The sequence below is a fragment of the Leptinotarsa decemlineata genome, unplaced genomic scaffold (assembly GCF_025532065.1).
Source record: "Leptinotarsa decemlineata unplaced genomic scaffold, Ldec_3_MD MMD2_tig00001064_RagTag_RagTag, whole genome shotgun sequence".
In the NCBI taxonomy this organism is placed as follows: domain Eukaryota; kingdom Metazoa; phylum Arthropoda; class Insecta; order Coleoptera; family Chrysomelidae; genus Leptinotarsa; species Leptinotarsa decemlineata.
In genome coordinates, this window is record NW_027412558.1 from 12,584,156 (window position 1) to 12,599,655 (window position 15,500).

Genomic DNA, 15,500 nt, shown 5'->3' on the forward strand with positions numbered 1-15,500 from the left:
TGAATAAATAAAAAATAAAGAAATGAAAAAAGAAAATTAAAATAAAAAGTGGAGAGATTCCAAGTCACGTTAGTTCCCGACGTTTCGATTGTTAGTATCTACAATCGTCTTCGGGTGATGACTGGACAGAGACGCTTGATTCATTCCCAAAAAGGAAGAAATAGTCATAGCCATAAATATGCTTCTGAACCCACTCAATAAATAAAATGAATTTACATTCTATTAAATTGCCTTGATTGGAATAAATTATTGGTTATGAATAAAAACTCACCTGTATATCATAGTTCTTGTCCCTCATGCTTGCTTTCACTTTTCTCTTAATGATTTTCAATCCTGCATCAAAATTGCACATTTCTAAATGTCCAGACGAAAGACTCTGTTCAACTTTCTGTATGAATTTCAAATAGTCACGAAAATAATCATTGATTGCAGATAATTTTATAATATTTGCCATTGTTACTTCAGATTACAAAGTGATTATTACTACTGGAATAGAAGCTTGACTGAGTTTAGTTTGGAATATGAAGCATACTCAAGATTATTATGAATTTATATTAATTTTTAATAATTTTAATCATTATCTCAGGTAACTGAAATGAATGAATGAAAGTTGATTAGGTTTTAGGTTAGTAGTGGCGTTACGTTTACCTGAATCGATCTACGACAATAGAAAATTTCTTGAACATCACTAGTTTCATTTTAATATAAAAAAATTATAAAAGGGAATTTCAATGATGTTCTGACATTGATACATTTATAAATCATGAAGGTATCTAGCTCAAGATGTTTAAGAGCTAACATTCATTATGTACTTGTGTAGTTTCATATTGAATTCAAACCTCCATAAGGTCTCCATGTAAAATTTTTTGAAGTTGGACCTCGCGCCAAAAGTGAATCCTAAACTAACTAATATGGTCTATATACAAACTTTAGCTTTAGCCAATGTTTGTTGCGTATAAAAAAATAAGAAGAAGAAAACGTATTTGCGGTTGAGGTTGTGTTTTTTAATTGGAATTTTACAAAAAGTTCTTGTTGGTTTTGGGAAAATATTTTAAAAATGAATAAAATATTCTCTAGAACCCTCAGAAAGCTTTGCCAAACGAATTCGCAGTATAATACGCACCAATCGGCCAGTACATTCAAAGCAGCCATTATTAAAGAATCTGGAAAACCTTTAGAAATTGAAGAACGCAAAGTAGTGAGCCTCAAGCCAAATCAAGTACGAGTACAGGTGGTTTACTGTAGTGTCAATTCGGTGGATTGCCATAAATTCAGACAAGGTGGTGGAGAGTTTCCCTTCATACCAGGCTATGAGCTCTCTGGGGAGGTTATCGAGAAAGGCAGAGATGTTTCAAATGAAGACATAATCCTTGGCGATAGAGTTGCTGGGCTGAGTCTTGAAAATTTTGGAGGGATTGCTGAACAGTGTGTGGTATGCATGGTTACCAACTAACTATAGATAATTTGAGAATTTCCATTACTGTTTTCTATGCACTTTAGGCAGTGTGCTACTCAAAACTCCAATAGGAGACTTCATGTTAATTATATAACACTAACAGACTATTTTCAAATGATACAAATTCCGCCAGATTTCATCAGCAACTGAAGGGTAAACAAATAACTTGAAATGTATAAGATAGGTAGACCATAACTGAAGGAGGGTTTATAAAAAGAGTAAGATAAAATAGGAAAAATATAGTGTTTTTTTGTATATTTGTCATATTATTCTGAACTTGGTACTGATGCATAAGACATTATAAACTGTCTCTGTTTCTTTGTTCTATTGGCTGTAGCCAAGGTCTCTTTATATACCCTTATTTTTTTCAAGTGATCTCTGAACTGGAAAGTGTCTGCTGTATAGACTTGTAATCATTGTGAACCAATTCTTGCATATTAAAAAAGTTTATTGTTTTTTCCCATATTTTCTGGCCTGATTCTCTTCTGAATTCTATTTCATTAATTATGAAACTCTCACAATGTTATGCATTTTCTGTGATTCTGTAGCCTCCTGGTACTTACTATAGAATCCCAGACCAGGATGATTAAAACCCCAAGTGTGATCTGGCTATCTGCATAAACTCATCTTGGTACTGCCTTTGAATGTGCTTAGGCCTCCTTTTGAAATCGTCGCATCTAAGCAATTTTTATTGTATCAGATAATGCAGCCCTGCTTGTTTCAGTTAGATGTTGATGATGTCTGGAGAATTCCAAGTGACCTGGAAAGGAAGGATGCAGCTGTCATAGCATATGGCCACTCTACTGCTGTATATGCCTTTTCAAAGTTAGCTTCTGTCAAAGAGAATGAAAGGATTATAATATCTGCTGGACCTGCAGGTTTGGGATTGGCAGCTGTAGATGTTGCTGCAAATGTTTATGCAGCTAAGGTAAATATTTTTTTTTTATTGGATCATTTTCACATATATCAACTTTAAGGTTATAGGCCTTGTTGACACTGAGGAGCGAGGTGAGCTGGTTCGAGAAAAAGGTGCCTTCGAAACACTTCATTTCAGTGAAAAGTTAACTAAGCAGTGCATGAAAATAACAGAGAATAAAGGAGCAAGTATTGTTTACGATGCAGTAGGGGATTATATGATGGAAACCATTGGGAGTTGGTAAGGACCAATAATCAATACAAAATTCGAAAGTTCAATGCTGAAGAGTTTGAAAATATATGTATGAGGTTATTCTTCAGTTCTGCAGGAAATATTTTTTAGGAGATTTCAATTATTATATGAAAAATGTATATCATGAAGTTTCTTCCAGATACAAACTGGAAGGAAAAATTAATCCAAAATAACTATTTTCAAACATATGAACATTTGATTACAGATTCGTAATTACAGGAATGCTACACAATGTACTATATAAAAATGTATCAATATAAAGTTTAGCTTCACGGAACTATCAAACTCGTGGTGAAATGAGCGCCTCGCCTTTTGAAATTGTTTAAATCAATACGTTTCCATAAATTGGGTTGTAGTGTTCCTATTTCAATTCCATTGTGAATGTTTGGAGTACTAACTGAAAGAGAAAAAGTTATTTTTCTGCAATTCATTGATAACATGTTTGAAACTAGTTGTTTTGGGTGTACTTTTTCTTTCAGGTTGTATCTGTAATAAACTGCTTTGTCATGAATTTATTTTGGTCAATTACTTGCTATCTTTGAAAGTTCCACACATTTTTTGATGAAAAATGGACAAGTAGACAACCAAAAATGTTTTTCCAGTTTTTCCAAAAGTATTATTTTTTTTATTTAAATGAATTGTTTACTTTTGAATCAACCATAAAATAGGCCTCATTATTTTTTTCAGTGTTTCAGTAGGTGGAAAAATCTTTCACGCAGCACCATTCTTCTATAAAACTGTTCCAGCACCTAAACCACACTCATTTCTGTCTATTGTCAGTTTGAAGGAATTGAGAAGGCAGAATAAACACCTTTATAAAACGGTAGTAGATGATACTCTAGAACTTGCCAATGAAGGAGTCATCAGTGCACACATAAGTGCTAGGTTCAGCTTAGGTGAAATCAATGAAGCTATTAAATTCATTGAAGAAAAAAAATGCACAGGAAAAGTTCTAATTCACGTGGATGGATAGGTTATAAGTAAAAAAGTGTGATGTATGAAACTGCTATAACAAAAAAAGGATTTTTAATTTATGTATATGCTTTTTATGGAAAATAAAATACTTTTTACTGAATATATATATTCATTGTCTCGAATAAAAAATAAATGATATCACAAACATAGTTCACAAGTACAAAATCGAAGTTACAGGTATGAAATATAAAGTGGATGAAATTATATTATAAAAACATTGGCATAATAGATGGTGACTGAATAAAATCACATTTTTAAAATTATAACTAGTCATCATATAAGGATACAAATGAAATAAGCCACTTTGATTTTTCTAAAATATTGCAACTTAGATATTTTTGTGAAGACTCTCATACTGGAGATTCCATCCATAATACCTCAATTTCATATAATAAAAAAAAATCTGTTTTCAGTACATAGACTATCTCAATCTACCTTACAATCAGGATTTGAATGGTTTATAAGATTATTCCATTCAAATAATTTGGAAACTTTTTTCAATTTCTGATTTGAAAATCAGTGGGATTGACAAATTCTTTAAATTTGTACTTTCATAATAAATATATCTACTTAAATCACAATGGATAACAAATATTTCTAAAAATGTTTATCCTCAAATCTATTATATTTACATCCTCAAACACACCACCTATTCCTCCTTTCTTGAAGAAACATTTATTACTATTTCAGATTTTTCACTAGTTATTCATCACTAGCTCTTGGAATATTTGTTTGAAGTTGAACATGAGTCTGTGAAAATTCCTTTTCCCCTATTAGAAATATCTGCATAGTCTTTTTTTCCTTTGGAACACAGTTTGCTGGAGAATTGGGCATCTCTTTTCCTGTTGAAAGAATATAATGTGTAAGATGAAATACAAAGGCATGGGCCAAAATGAATTGACATAAATTGAAAGGGGTATATTTTAAGGAGAGAAAAATTTTTGGGAAAGGTTTTGAATTTCTACTTCTTCATTTTTATACAAAAAAAATGTGGAAATCTTCCAAAGAAAAGAAGAAAAAACCCTCTCGAAACAACTACTTTCATATAAACATACATAATAAAAAATATTCTCGAAACAGCTACTTCTATATGAACAATGAATTATAAAAAAACACTTTTTCCTATTCAGTTTGAACTACAAACATTAGTTTACATTCGTAAAAAAGTTATTTTGAAATTAATTGTCTTTTTCCTTTCTTTGGATGATTTCCTTTTTTTAGTAGATAGCCAAAACTTTTGGCATCTTGTACTGAATAGTACTAGTATTTTTATGAGTTATTTCGTAGTAGATAAGAATATTAGTTTTCACTCTACGAGGAGGGGTTTAGGATTTTTTCATGAATTACAAAAACTTTGAGGAACTGTTCTAATTGTATATGCAGACTGTCATAGAAAAATGTGAAATTTTCATATTTTTTCAAGGTCCATAATCATTAATGAATAAATTTTTAGTCTGGAAACTCTCCATTTCTATATAACGAGTAAAAATCTTAAAGAAAAGAAAGAATTATTAACTTTTTTTGGATATGAAAAGACCATATGAAAACACTTTAATTTTCCTGTTGAAGGAAAGATGCTTTGCTATAAAAACTTCAGTCAGTTTTTGTAACGAAACCTGAACTACAGTTTTGGATGTTTTCAATTCCTCAACAGCAATGTAACGAATGGGTTGGATGCAGGGCCGTAGTGAAAAGAAAAACCAGGGGGGGGAGGTAATCCAAATTTTCCCAACCCCACCAGCAAAATTTTCCAACTTTCGAAAAAATGAAAGCCGAAGGATTAGTTACTAAGTACTATAATATATTAATTGTCTTACTTATAGCTATCCAAAGATTGGCTAAATGCTTATGCCCATTAGGGTATGCACAAACAAAAATAAATTTTGGTAATTATAAAAATAATAATGGGAATTATTCTACTTTGGATCAAGGTTCTTGGTCTTCCACCATATCCACTATGTATAGGAATATTCAATACAAATTAAAGGAAACAACACTTAAATAATATCGTGTTTATTGTTTTCAACAATTTTTTTTTCTATCTTCACGGCCTGAAATTACCCAACTTTTCCAAGTCGAAAAAACAGCAAAAAGTTGGGAATTTTGTAAGACTGTCACTTAAAAATTTGTGGACTGTTCAGGGCTGTTATCTTACTTGGGAGAAACTAAGCTTTTTTGAAGTTTTCAATCTTCACGGTCCAAAATTTCCCAACTTTTTCCCAAGTCGAAAAAACGGGGGGGGGCCTCTCCCCATCCTACCATGGCGACGGCTTTTGTTGGATGCCTTCATCTATCTTCATATATTTCTCAATAGTTGAAATTGTAGAAACAATATCTACATAATCTACTCCCGTATAACTATCAGTCAAATGCATCTGACATGGCAGAAAACATTGACAATGTTCAGTTATCTAGAGAGTTATCCAAGATGACAATGAAATTTAATGTATCGGTCACAGGTCAACATTTTTTTTCTAATTTTTCCAAACTTCTCAGTTAAAGAGCATAATCTTTTTTTGAATTTTCTGTCCTTTGATGTTGAAGAATATAACCGGTTGAACCGGCAATTAATAGTTGAATACCTACGTTTTACAATTGTAAGCAGTAATTCATAATAGTTCAGTATGATTCAACTAGTATTATTGAAATCTCTCCGGACAGTTGTCAATTAACTAAATGATTGGCTTTGGAAGAGAGTTTAACAGATGCAAATGTTATACTAATCGGGGTTGGAAAATATTCCTCTACCATTGAAGAAATTCATCGTACCTAATTTGTGACAGAAACATTATTAGCATTTTTAAAATCAAGGTGAATTGAGCAAATATAGATAACAAAAACTGAAACAACCATATTTGCCGTCATGTATTGAGTTCATTTGCCGCTTTTTTCTTCTCGCCTCATTACCACAAGTATCGGAGGAAATGTAGTAAGTGCCTTTAGTAATCATTAATCATTGGAGTTGAGAATTACGGAACATCTAACAATTCACCCAAAACTTTTCAAAACCTATTTATAAATCAGGTAATTCAGTTGTATCTAGAATTCCAAGATGATATACCTTATTCACTATTATCTGTTCTGTAGGAAACCAATTTACAAATAGAATTCCATGGAATTCGAAAAAAAAAACACCATGGCTTTGAATTTTGATTTGGACATTCGAGTTCTTTCATTGCATTGATTGGAACTTAGTTTCCCATATATAATAAAATATTTCCTACAGTTTAGCATATTTCTTGATGTTTTTCAAGATGTCAGAACAAATTTCCATTCATGAGTCCTATTATTGTTCAGGTATGAGCATTTTTGACACCATTTTGGGGCACACTTTCCTCACATTGAAATAGTTTCTCGATATTTTCATCTGTTTTCGAAGTTGAACGACGTCCTGGGAGTGAATCATCTTCGATGTCTTCTCACCCAGTGTACATGACATACATTGGCTGCACTTTAGTATTTGGGATAACGCCCACCAGGGGGAGTGGCATATCAATCGAAAGGGGACGATGAGAAGAACACAATGGATGGGTTTTATCGCAAGGAAATAAGAGGAAAAAAATTTGAAAAATGTCAAAATTTTCTGACATGAACTAACCTAACCTAACCTAACCTAACCTAACCTAACCTAACCCAACCCAACCTAACCTAACCTAACCTAACCTAACCTAACCTAACCTAACCTAACCTAACTGAAAATTCAAATACAAGTTTTAATTTTTGTCTGTCACCTCAGTCTCATTAGCGTAGTGGTAGCGCTCTTGCCTGTTGAGGCTGAGGTACCAGGTTCGAATCCCGGTTGGGGCAGGCTAACCAAAATATATGTAATAGAATAATATGAATAAAAAATATTTTTTGTCATTTCCTCGCGATGAAACCCATACCATTGTGTTCCTCTCATCGTCCCCTTTCGATTGATATGCCACTCCCCCTGGTGGGCGTTATCCCAAATACTAAAGTCCTGCCCATACATTGATCCTCATATACTTGTGAGAGAGAATAGGTTATTCTTGCGGATTTACCGTAATTTTTTAAAAGGAATCACGTTGACACTTTAATCAATTAACACGCCTACAGTTTTTCCGACGAGCTGCAGATACCCGGTACAACAAGAATAAAAGCTGTTGCCCAAGTGAGCAAGCTAGTTACACCCAACCGGCTGGAATGTAACGGGGGATACCTGGCGACTAGGCAATATGACGTTTTATTTTGAGGCTCGCACCGTTTGTCTCACAGAAAACCAGCCCCGTTATTTTCTAGCCACATTTCGTACTGTGATTTTTGTACTTTTAAGTTGAATTACACTGCTTATTGTTACATAAATAAACTCACCCTCGCCCTGGCATCTCCATTTCTTCCACCAATACGTTTTTCACATAGAGGTGGTCATTGCACCAGAACAGGCACAAAGTTCTGGGTTCTAAAACATTCATATCATATTCCCAGTTGAGCTCTACTTTTCTCACATTCCCTCCTAGATCTATAGGATGAGACACTATTGTGGTATAGGTAGCGCCATGTTCCAACTTCATATCACCAGATGGGGTTAGGTCCATGTGGATTACCCCAGAGGGGCTGTAGACGGAAGCTTTCAGATGACCCTGGACCCAATTCTCGGCAAATGAGGGGTGTGCTGTTTCAACGCTTACTCGATAAATGCGGTCTGAAAGAAAAGAGAAATGAACATATTTCGAAGGATTTGCAGAATAGGTGAAATTTGAAGTGGAGAATTTCTGAGAATCATGTCAAGCAGCTTATATGATAGTGAGGTGCAGTGCACGAGGTATTTTAAAAGATTTTGGACTACCCAGCCACTTGATGAATCTACAATCTTTATAAGTAAGGTGTCCAGATAAAATCTAGTGACTGTTGAGGTAAATATATTCACAAAGTTTGGTAAATCATCTGAAAACATTTTTCTAAGTTACATCAAATGAAATATAATTTTGTAGAATTGTCAAGAATAATAGATGTTCAGTAGTATTATTGAAAGTAAGTAGTTGTATTGTTTGAGGGAAACATATTTTGTTGTTCACAAACTTTTTTCGGTGTGAAAAAATGAAACTGAAATCTTTAATAATCTGAAATTTCATAAAAACTTCGTTGGACTGCTGGTCGTACTGATTATAATTATTGTTTGTCATCGGTCTCTATGAATGATTCTTTATTTAGTTCTGGCTTATGAAATCACTAAAAATGTCGCAATATTAGAATGCTTTTTTTTTTCTACATGGGAGCTATCGGATTTGTTCACTTCTTCCAAGTCTCTGAAAAACACACTGCATCCCCGAGGGTTTATTGCATTTTTTCTTTCATATCTTTATGATACCCGTCCCAACAATATCGTTTCCTGTAATAGAAAAGATACTTTGTTGGATATTCGCCAAATTCTTCTGGACATAATATGGGTTGTCAATACCATACATTGCTTGCCTCCTTTGATTCAGTGCCTCTCATTTGAATAAAACATGGCGAGGTGCCTTTATCCCTTTGCTACGCATTGCCTGCAGTTAAGAACAACCCCATTTTGTTCAGGTATTCTCTAAATGGGCAAATAGATTACACTTTGTGCACTCGGAATATAACTCCTCTATGCATAATAACGATGAAATAGTTTAAATTCTAAAATTTAGATTACGAAAACAATTTTTTATAATATCTATCGTTTTATATTTTTTTTATACCTGTATACCAAACTCAATCGATCGAAATGCATATGATCTCATAATCTTAAAAAGTTTGCTTTCAAACAAATGCTTTCGTTTATAATAATTTCAAGACAAAATTCCTTGAATTAGGTACCTACCGAGATTTTATCAAATTATTATGGCCAAGTTATTTGCTGAGAAAAAAGCAACAATAATGGATTTGCAAGCATACATATAAATATTACTGGAGTTTAATCCCAACACTAAACCGTTACTTTTAACACCTCGACACGTGTTTCAATCACCAAGTGATCTTCAAGAGGAGGATTAAACAGTTCAATCTCAGTTTAATCTGTGTTGGTGTTGGTGATTGAAACACGTGTCGAGGTGTTAAAATAACGGTTTGGTGTTGGGATCAAACTCCAGTAATATTCATTACTACACCAAAGGTTTCAAACAGCATACATATATACAATTCTCGACCACATTCGGATAATTAACAGATTGAAAGAATAACTGCAACAGTTTTTCACTTCATTCATTATCATATCTCGTATTGCACAGTTCAAAATCTCCACAAAAAGTGTCAAACTCAAGCATTACCGGATTGGAACCAGAAACCTATAGACATAGAATGTTTTATTTCCATTCAACTCAACTTTCATCAGCTATAATACAGAGTGAACAAACGAAAATATACTGCAATGTAATCTACCAGAGAAAGAGCTTAAAACAATATTTATGAGTTTTCTGGATTGATGCGGAAAATTCTTTCTCGGTCCACCCTGTATAGCCAACGTCCTTAGACTGCTCACTTAATAAAATTCATGATTGACAGTTCATTATGAAATAACTAATACTTACGACAAAAAGGATATTCCTTCCCAGTGGTTAAATAATATTTGTTTCCTATTGTTTCTTGTAGCTTTGATTGCGGTTGCAATTCGTTTTCCAACAATCCGGGAGTTGAATCTGCATGATATCCCATAATGGCACACCCTGTACCTGGCTTGCAGGTGAAACATCTTCCTTCTTTGAATTGGTTATAACTGGAACAGGTGTGCCCTAATAACAATTAGGTATGATTAATGAAAATTGAGGTTTCTCCTGTTGAGAATTGAGCGAAACAAATTTTGAGTCAGAGTTTCTTTTACATGGTACTTGGTGGTTCCTTGAGAAAGCGAAAGGTCACAAATTTTCATTATTTGCCTGAACAACTTTGTATTCAAAAGTCGAAATTTTGACCTTAAACTCAAAACTTCGAATATTACTGAAGTTTAATCCCAACACCAAACCGTTATTTCAATACCTCGACACGTGTTTCGATCACCAAGTGATCATCTTCAAGAGGAAGATTAATCTATCTCTTCATATAATCTTCCTCTTGAAGATGATCACTTGGTGATCGAAACACGTGTCGAGGTGTTGAAATAACGATTTGGTGTTAGGATAAAACTCCAGTAATACCTATTCATCATTACACCAAAGGCTCCGAACATTCCATCTCAAAACTTCGACTAATGAAGTCAAAATTATTCAAGAAATAAAAAAGGAAAAGTAGGCCTACTTCACTTCTATATAGTTTCTTTACTTCACAGATGTTTAGATATTAGATATTAGTTATGGTAGGTAGATTCAAGACTCACCTATGTAGGGACAATTCGCATTGATACTATCTATAAATAACTTGATGGCTCTAACATGGTTACAAGCCACAAGTACTCGGGATGCTTCCTCAAGTCCATCTCTGAAAAGTTGAAAGTTTTGTATGTTGAATAAATATAAACAAAAACTAATCTCATTTCAGCTATCAAAAAATAAACTTTCGTTACCTTATGAGGGTGAGTGGCACTAAGGGTGTTTGAGTTATATCACAGCCAGGTTGTTCTTTTCCATCGTTCGGATAGAAGTCCAAATGACCACAAGGTTGAGACATACCATACCCTAAAAATTGTTTTCAAATGTGGATTATCAAACCTACCACATTTAATAGTTACAAAACTCATACTTCCTAGTTGAATTCAATACTCGAAATAATAACAAAAGATATGCAAGACAATCGTCACGGTTGGTATTATTGTTAAAAATTATAATTATAATTGGTGATTTCATGACTTTATCTCGTGGTGTACCTGAGAATAAATGTTTACAGAATTAAAAAATGTAGAATGTGTATTTGTCATCAAGTAGATCGTGAAATTAACAAAATAAAATATTTCCATAATACAGCAAATTTTGCATCATAAAATGTTAAAAGAAAATATAAATTGAAAAAGGGGAACGAAATGTGAATGGCATAGAGAAATATGGAGATTGAACCGAATCGATACTGTTGAATGAAACATTGTTGATTCCTTGGATATGATGTGAAGTGTAGAAAATATAGAGCAGAGTATAGAATTTAGATTACAGATAAGTATTTCATTTATTGCAAATGAAACCAGTTTCTTAGTACACATTACTGTAGCAAATGAACATAATTCAGTTGAATATATCTTATTTATTTGTATATAGTAAACCTTTGTTTTCCAATTATATTAAGAAAATTGTCTTGAACGACAAATAAACATTCAATTTTCCATCAGTATATGGAACAGAATATGCCTTTATGGTTATAGCTGTGATAATTTTCAAGGTTCAACATATAAAAATATTCACCATACCTGTTAACCGTACCATAGAATTGGTATTTTCGTTACTCCAGTCTTTAGTCCAAATGATTATAGCGTTATTCGGAGTAGCGTTTGTTGAAACTTTAAAAAATATGTGCATAAAAAGACATATTTCCAAAGTAAGCTGCCTCTCTCTAACATAAAATTATGTAAAAACTATTTCCAACTTGATACCAAAACTAAAGTTCGAATTTTCCAGCAAATGTAACCCAGTATTGGTATTTTATTTAACTTGCAATGTTTGCATGCTAGTTCGGGTCAAATCATGCAACTGAATTCGGTAGCAGCAATTTTACTGCTATTGAATAAAAACATGTTTATTTGACTATTTGTTTCCGTAGGAATACCAAGATTGTATAAAGTTGTATTTTCTCAACTTTGCTGTTTTTATCGAAATGAGGAAACATAACTTACCAAGAAAAATTATTCCCTTTCCATCTGTATGGATGACATCCACTAGTTCTGCATCACTGGGATCCAGTCTCACTTGTGGCGGCATGCCCTGTATAATAAAAAATACAAAGCAACCACTGTAATGAAAATTGGTTTTATTTCATGAAACTATACTGCTAGTAGTTATTATATAGTTACAATAATAGGTGTTGATTCACCTAGAAAAAATAAATGACTTAAATTTTTTAATTTTCTTATTGTTGTTTTGAATTGCCTACAACTATGTAGGCTATGTATGTATGAATTTTATGTAAATAGAAGTGGATTATTTCATAGTTTGGTGAAGGCATACCTATGTCCCTACATGTTCCATCTAAAACTATTATATTAAACCAATTAGAAAGTACACATATAACTTTTTTATAAAAGATTTACCCTAAGGTAGTTAGGATTATATTAAAATATTTGTTTCCAATGAGTCAGATGGAAAGACCTGTAGGTGTTTGTGCTGGTACATACCACAGAAAGAGTTTCTTTGGGAAACTACCTAAAATAGTGGGATTTTCTTTTAGCAAGAAAGTGGTTATGAGAATCAAAAATAAATATTTCGTTCCACAGTGTTTTTTGGAGTTCTCCAAATATTTCAATATTTGTTTGAATTAGTTGACTGAAGTATAACAGTGATGTCATTATTGCAAATATTTTATGAGTATTGTTAAAAAAAGCTTTCTGGCATTCTTGAAGGTTTTTTTCTTCAAATAAATTTTCGTATATGCACTCCATATCTTCATAAAGAAATTATATTTATATGCCCCACGAACGTGTCAAAAAATTTAGGTATCGAAATGGACGTGAATTTAAGGTTTACAAAACATGTCACAAAATATGTTCAAAGAAGTTACATGAGTTTGAAAATGCTTTATCCTCATCGTCATTTATTATCAATAAGTTTGAAAATAAAATTAACAAATGCTCTTGTGTTGAGTCATTTTGCATATTGTGATGTTGTGTATGGTTCATGCCTGGATAAAAAAGATATTTTAAGAATTGAGAGAGTTCAAAAATCATGTCTTAGGTATATATATATATATATATATATATATATATATATATATATATATATATATATATATATATATGGTATTAGAAAATATGACAGAATTTCATATAAACTTAAGGAAACCAATTGGTTGACTATGGAAAATACACGGCTACCCTTGGCTACCCTCTCGGCTACCCTCTTTCATAAAATATTGATCAACAAATGTCCATCATATTTGTATAACAAAATAAGATTTCGTAGCGATGTACACACTCTAAATTTGAGGTTTAAAGGGTTACTTTCGCCCCATCGAACCACTCTATATCGACGATTCTTCAGTTATAATATATATAGTTTGTACAATAATATTCCACAAAAATATAAAGTTAGTAAAGTTTCTTCATTTAAGTGCTGTTACAAAAAATATCTCATCGCTGCTCAATCATAAAGCCATTGATTTCATTGATTTCATAGATTTCATAGATTTTATACTTCTGAAAAATTTTCAGTAATAAATTTGACATATTTTCTCTCTCTCTCTCTTTCCTCTCTCACCTTCCTCTTTTTTTTTCTCTCTTCTATTTTCATAGTTTTTTCTCTCGTTTAGTTTTCTTCTCTTCAAGGCTAGAACTAAGATCAACAGTACCCTTCCGGTACATGTTGTTTCTAGCCTTATTTGTAGTTTTTATCATTTTTATAGATTGTATATTTATTGTATTTATATGGAACTACAAATAAATAAATATTATTATTATTATTATATTTTAATTTTTCTGCTTTTCTTTGGAAGTTTCCCACACTTATTGTTTGATAATGGAGAAATGGAAAGCAAAAAGACGTTTTTTGCAAAAAAGTGATCTTTCCTGAAAATATTCCCTTTTCAATTCAATCGAAATTCCTATGGCTGGGATTAACTGAGCGTCATTGTAACAAGAGCAGACTTCTCTATTTCGGTGACATGAAGTCGTAAAGTTATGGAAGAAATTATTGCTTTGTCTTGTAATGATATTAAAAATGGAGCTGATGAGGTGATGAGACAAGTGTTTTATCCCTGAACTTTATAGTACACAATTGGGGATGGTAGTATTCCATGTAAGTGAATTGATACCATTCACAGAAATGCTACTTTGTAGTATTCCTGTGAATGATATCTGTTTCAGTTCGACAATTGATGTTTTAAGTACAAACGGGATGGAATATTTATGTCTAAAGATTTTTTTGTAGTTAGTTTTGCTTATATTTTCTTTAGAAGTTTCCCATATTTTTTGTTCAATGAAAATAATACCTTTTAAATTTTATGTGTATTCTATTGTTTGTAATTTAGAATGAAATTTTGCCTTAGTTATTCCAACAGTTTAAAAATATTTTTTGTTAACCATATCTTTGGAAATATACAAATGTACAACAGACACAAAATATTGAAATTATTTAGTGTTTTCAATCTCCCGAGTATTTGTTCTATACCTATGCTAAAAGTGATATAATTTACAATTCCAACCCCATTATTATACCTTTCAAATCCATTTTCAATTTTAGATAGTGGGTATGACGACTTTTCTTTTGAAAACGTAATTTACGAGAACAAAAAACTCAATAATTAAAGCTTTCAACCCCTCTGTATATTTCGTTGCTTACAGATAACTCATTGACACTAGAACTCGAAATTGTGAATCTAATATCATAGAACAATATAACTGGGTCATGAGTCGAATGTTTGGATTCAGCTGCGATTCCAAAGTTGATGTTTTGTGAAGAGAGTTGTTATACTAACTTACTCACGACAGTTTTGACTAACGATTACTTCAATGATAATGTAGTTTCAAAGAGTTCGCTATTACAATATCTCACCTGAAAGTATGGCTCTGCTGGATCTAAACCAGTTATTCTTCCTAACCCCCGTACTAGAGAGCCTGCATAACCTGCTGTATGCGCCCCGAGAGAATGTCCGATTATGTGAATATCTCTTGCATCTACTTCATAATTTTTCTGAAATTGAAACAAAGAATGTACAGAAAATCCAGAAGTGAAATTCAATTCAGGAATAAAATTTTACAATTCAGAATATGTTGTTTATGAGGCTACTGTTGTGAAATTAGACTTGGTCTTCAAATCCTAGTTATACATTATTATTAAATTTGATGTTTCA

At 32.5% G+C, this 15,500-nt stretch overlaps 2 protein-coding genes across 7 annotated transcripts in view; one reads left to right on the forward strand and one right to left on the reverse strand.

The window, feature by feature from the left end:
• Nucleotides 1-962: 962 nt before the first annotated feature.
• On the forward strand, nucleotides 963-3,699 carry LOC111517922 (quinone oxidoreductase-like protein 2 homolog). Its single transcript, XM_023174222.2, has 4 exons — nucleotides 963-1,432; nucleotides 2,181-2,384; nucleotides 2,434-2,612; nucleotides 3,312-3,699. Exons 1-4 carry the CDS (start codon nucleotides 1,058-1,060, stop codon nucleotides 3,595-3,597), a joined length of 1,044 nt encoding a protein of 347 aa, XP_023029990.1. The 5' UTR covers nucleotides 963-1,057; the 3' UTR covers nucleotides 3,598-3,699.
• The window catches only part of LOC111517921 (pancreatic triacylglycerol lipase), a 58,714-nt gene continuing 46,902 nt past the window's right edge, over nucleotides 3,689-15,500 (reverse strand). For all 6 annotated transcript variants that reach the window (XM_074175689.1, XM_074175693.1, XM_074175688.1 and 3 more), the window contains 7 exons: nucleotides 15,203-15,340; nucleotides 12,334-12,421; nucleotides 11,080-11,191; nucleotides 10,894-10,994; nucleotides 10,112-10,312; nucleotides 7,932-8,262; nucleotides 3,689-4,441 (listed from right to left, as the gene is read on the reverse strand). In XM_074175689.1, the coding sequence (XP_074031790.1) occupies nucleotides 4,312-4,441; nucleotides 7,932-8,262; nucleotides 10,112-10,312; nucleotides 10,894-10,994; nucleotides 11,080-11,191; nucleotides 12,334-12,421; nucleotides 15,203-15,340 (1,101 nt within the window). In that variant the 3' untranslated portion in view covers nucleotides 3,689-4,311. The remainder of the gene's footprint in view (nucleotides 4,442-7,931; nucleotides 8,263-10,111; nucleotides 10,313-10,893; nucleotides 10,995-11,079; nucleotides 11,192-12,333; nucleotides 12,422-15,202; nucleotides 15,341-15,500) is intronic.